This window comes from Haliaeetus leucocephalus, unplaced genomic scaffold (genome assembly GCF_000737465.1).
Source record: "Haliaeetus leucocephalus isolate CR32 unplaced genomic scaffold, Haliaeetus_leucocephalus-4.0 Scaffold556, whole genome shotgun sequence".
Taxonomy (NCBI): Eukaryota; Metazoa; Chordata; class Aves; order Accipitriformes; family Accipitridae; genus Haliaeetus; species Haliaeetus leucocephalus.
Window position 1 is genome coordinate 968,473 of NW_010972992.1, and position 4,764 is coordinate 973,236.

General features: G+C 50.8%; 1 protein-coding gene across 4 annotated transcripts in view; it reads right to left on the reverse strand.

The window, feature by feature from the left end:
• Positions 1 to 119, reverse strand: part of PPIH (peptidylprolyl isomerase H (cyclophilin H)) — an 11,129-nt gene extending 11,010 nt beyond the window's left edge. For 3 of the 4 annotated variants that reach the window (XM_010577172.1, XM_010577173.1, XM_010577171.1), the window contains exon 1: positions 30 to 119. In XM_010577172.1, the coding sequence (XP_010575474.1) occupies positions 30 to 95 (66 nt within the window). In that variant the 5' untranslated portion in view covers positions 96 to 119. The remainder of the gene's footprint in view (positions 1 to 29) is intronic. The other variant, XR_774959.1, reaches the window with a different exon arrangement.
• Positions 120 to 4,764: the final 4,645 nt, after the last annotated feature.

Below are 4,764 nucleotides of genomic sequence, written 5' to 3' on the forward strand. Positions count from 1 at the left end.
GCCGGGGCCGGGGCCGCTCCCTCACCCACCTGCCCGCCGATAGTAACATCGAAAAAGACCACGGGGTTGTTGGGGTTGGATGCCAGCACCGCCATTGCGGTCGCCTCTCCCGGAAGCGGAAGTGGCAGCGGAAGCGGAAGCGAGGGGGGCCGAGGCCCCCTGGGAGCCGGCCGAGACGGGCGGCGCAGGCGCAGGGCGGGCGCTGAGGGGAGCCGGTGGGTCGGGAGCGTTTTGCGAGTGGGCCCGGCCGTCCCTGGAGTCAGCCCCGCCACGGTCACTGACCTGTGACGCCAGACCGCGCCGGGAGGGCGTCAGAGACGCGCCAGAGGGGTTTAGGACATCGGCGTTCTCGTGGCCGTCCTTTGTCCCTCACGGACAGCTCCGGGCTTCCCGCAAGCAAATTCCTTATTTCCAGGGCCCTCCCGTCCGAGATGGTTCCCCTTCCCCGGCAGGGCTGTGCTTCAGCAGCGCGCGGGGGCCGGTTTTCAAGCAGGCCCCCTCCTTCGTTTGTGCAGACGTGTCGCAGTGCAGAGGGTAGATAGGAAATCTCCGACACCCGATTTGAGATTTTCAAGGGCTCTGGCAAGTGGCACCCGAGGAGAAGGTGTTGATGCCGTTGCGTTAAAGGGTAAAGAAGTTTGGCAGAAAATAAACCCCCTTGGATTCCAGCTTATCCTCAGGTGTCAGAGGGGCTGGGGGCAGCTAGGTTTAACTTCTGAGTGATGTCCAATTCAACGCTATAAGTCCGGTCGCGTTCAATACACTGAACTATCAACGATGATGGATGCACTTAATAGCGTACTGAACTCTCGGCTTAGCCACACAAGAATTACCAGACTTAGGGAGTTTAGTTGCATTAAAGAACTATCACGACTAGATTAATGAGCAGCGCAGTTTATTAAAGCAACAGTACAAATTCTTTTGGATTGCTGGTGATAAATACACTGTCTGCAAAGCACGTGCAAATAATAATACAGTCGACTACAAGCACGCTAAATTACAGGAAAACTCTATACGGGGAAGCACTCGGTACAACCAAGGGCTCGAATCTTACCCAACAGGTGTCCCTATGGGGGGGGAAGAGAGGTTCAGCCCGTCAACTGATCCCAGAAGTCAGCGATGTCCTCCTGACTTGTCTATGATGGTGTCTTCCCTAACGTTCCTCCTTTCTTAAGCCCTTTTATATTTTCTTACTTTTTAGGTGGAGCTTGAGTGACTCTAGTTAGACATACCTTTCACTTTGATTTGTATAAAGTTCTCTCACTTTACTTTTAAAGGTATATGCTAGAGAAAATCCAGAGTACATGCTCAGTGAGGGGTGGTTACACCTCAGAGGCGGGTAGGTTTTGAGATGGAGGTGTGTTTTGGTATTATAATGAGATTATAATGAGCAAAGTTCATCCAGAGAACATGATTTAGTGTGTCACTACTCCAGAACTGGGCACTTATGATATAAACCAGAAGTAAGGCCATAGCGTTGACAGAACCCCCACTGTTTCACCTCCTTGCTTCAGTGGATTCAATGCAGGGACCTTCCATTCTTGTTCCAGTAGTTCCAGTTCCCTAGCCCCGTAGTGATGTCACAGAGCCTGGCCGTGGTGTCTCCACTCTGCTCCACCCTCCGTGTTGTTTCTCTTAGAGTCAGCACACCAAGCTCCCCTGGTGCTGCTAACACCTAAGGTTGCAGGTTATGTTGCTTAGGGCATTATTATGGAACAGATCTCTTGCACATCCACTGCATTCCACCCTGGAGGTTTACCTTCCCTTAAGTGGGGGGACATATCAGTAAGTCACCGCCAGCAATCATTCCACAGACACGCATCAAGGTGACCATGAAAGTCGTGTGGCCCTTGACTGAAGGCAAGGACTTTGAATTTTTAGTCAAGAACATCACCATCCTGGTGTGCTGAGGAAGGAGAGTGGTCCTGAGGTTCTTTGAGGAGCTGCTCCTAGATGTGGATAAGATGGGGATCCTGGCTAATGCTTTTCTCCATGTACGTCTGGCACATTTTCAGTGCTCCCTCTAACTTCTTTGCAGGCGGGTCAAAGCCATGGCCTTGGGCAGGTTTTCCTTGGTACTTGTGGCTGGGCCTGCCCTTCTCCTTCCAGAAAGCCATGCCTGAGGGCCGAGCTTGTCATGGGTATCCAGAAAGGTGCAAGGGTGGGTCCAGACTCACCAGAAAGGCACATCCAGGGGTCTGGAGATGCCCTGAAACACATACCCTGTGAGAATAGGACACCCTGAAGTACACATCAGGCTGTTTGGGGTGCCCCGAAAGGCACACCCAGGGGTCTGGGGTAGCCAAAAGCACAGCGAGGGCTCTGAGGATGCAGTAAAACACACAAAGTGAAGTTCATGCAATGCTGACGTGCACACTGTGGGCACGAGCCAGAAGACACATCCACGGGTCTGCGACACAGAAAATCACATCAAGAGATGCTGTTCCCCCTGAAAGGCACACCTAGCCAGAGTCCAAACATTTTCTTTTTTCCCCCATGTAATACAATATGACCCTTTTCATCGTGGCTTTTCCATCCCACATCCCTTTCTGGCATCTGGTCAGCATGATGTGGGCACCTTCAAGACAGCGTCCTTCTCAAAAGGCTACACCTTGGGCTCTCCCATCACGCAGGCCTGTTTTTGTTTCTCCTTACTGACCCTGAAGGAACGAAACTAATCAGGCCTGTCTGGAGGATGCTGTAGTTGGTTTTCTTTTAACGGTTTCCTGTAGCCATCTCCTCTCCCTGCGTGTATGGTGGAAAAGAGGAGCTTAATTTCTGCTGCTGTTATCCTCCTAACTTGGCCTAGACACACTTGAAAGGGCAGAGGGGACAGAACAGGAGCCCGTGAGGCAAAAATAATCTATTCAGCTGCCGTTACGACGGTGCCTCTTCAGTTTGAGTTTACACTGGGAGGAGGGGAAGAGCCCAGAGTCCCCGCTGCCTTCTAGGAAAGCTCCCACACAGATTGCTTGGAAGCCTGAGGAGCAGTCCATTTGGATGCCTCAGAAGTCTACGTTCCTAAGTGCAACAGGGTACTGTCACGCTTGGGAAACAACTTTGTGCCAATATGCACAACAGTTGTTCTTGCATGCTCCTGCATTTGTCGCAGGGCTAACGAGGAGCTAGCAGAAGCCAGTGCTAAGAGCCCTCAGCAGCAGCGGCACACACTCTTCAGACACAAGGCAAAGAGTCTGAGCCAGACCAGGGGACAGAGCGGAAACCCATCAGGCTCAGGTAAGCAGCGGCAGGCTGGATTCTCCAATGGTCAGGTGGGTTAGGGCTTACGGGTGGGTTTTGCCTGTGATACTGAAATAGCAGAAGTCTTTCAGAAAGCTAGTTGCCTGACAGTCAAACGTGGAAAATCTTGCTTCTTCCTTTGCCTGTGTCCCTTTCATCCATTGTTTCCTCTGGCAGGCTTAAATATCTCCAGATCTTTACAGCGTCCTGTCGCAGTAGAGAGTTGTCCATGGACTTCCTGGGATAGGTCTGCTGTAGAACTAACATTTGATCTTACTTTTTCTCTCCCAGTCACTGGGTAACAGGAAACCAGATCTGCTGGGGATTCTCCCCGGGCACCTCCTGCTCTACCGCCAAACGTAAATGAGGTCCAGGATCCCCCTTCCAGGGCAACACAGCCTCAGCGCAATGCTCTACGGAACAGTTATTAAGCTGGTAGAAAACACTTCTGAGAGTTTGTTCAAATTCTTTGTCTACCACGATCCTCCCGTGTTTTCCCATCACTGTCCCTCAGCCGTCCACAGGGCCTGGGCATGGCCGTCCCCTCTGCCCGCAGCCTGCTGCGGGGCTGGGGGTGTCTGGGCCAGGCCCAGTCCCAGTCCTGGGGTGGGGTGGGGGTCCCTGGGGGCTCTCCCCCAGGGGCCAGGGGTGTTTGGGGGAGGCAAGGGCTTGAGAGGCATGCTCGCTTTCAAAAAAACCAAGCATCTTTTCCCTGGGTTGCAATACAAACTGAGTGGATTACAGCTACACTCTCGAGCCATACATTTGATTTTCACAAAGACTTTATAATGACAGAAAAGCATCTGCCATTGAGCATTTTAATGGCATGCTCTGAACAGAGATGTGGAGGTATTGCACAGCACACAACACTTTTTGCTACGTTATTTTCTGTCAGAGTTCTTAAAGAGCAATAACCAGAGTTTCCACAGCACTACTGGAGCCAGGCCTGCAGATGTGAACGCTTCAAACTTATTAAGGGTTTAGAAAAGTGTATATGATGATGTTTTTAAAGACTGTGCACCTCTGCTCAAAAAGGGAGACTCTGTCAGATTGTCCAGAATGAAAGAGAGATTTGAGAAAGGTTATCAACAAATGTTCACAAACAAAATGTTCATAGTAGCTGAAATTGTGAGAAGAGGATGGATATCTGTGTATTGCTTAATGATCACGAAGCAACTGAGGGGCTGTTTCATCCTGAAGAACTTCAGAAAGTGAACCCTGACACGGGCAGACTCTACAAAAGGGACATCATTGCTCCAACAGGGAAAGGAAGAAACAAACAGGGCTGGCCACAGGAATTTAACAGTTGGGTAGAAGCCACCCAAGTCCAGGCTTTGCAGTGGAGCAGGGGAGAAAAGAGTCATAGACATTGAGCTGTTGACCATTACTCTCTGGATGCAACCATTCAGCCAATTCCTTATCCAAAAGAAGGGTGCCAGGTGTGGCTTTCTACATCACGCTACCCAGCAATGCCAGAACCTTTCCACAAAAAAAAAAAAAAAAAATTAAAATGCTTGAACTTGA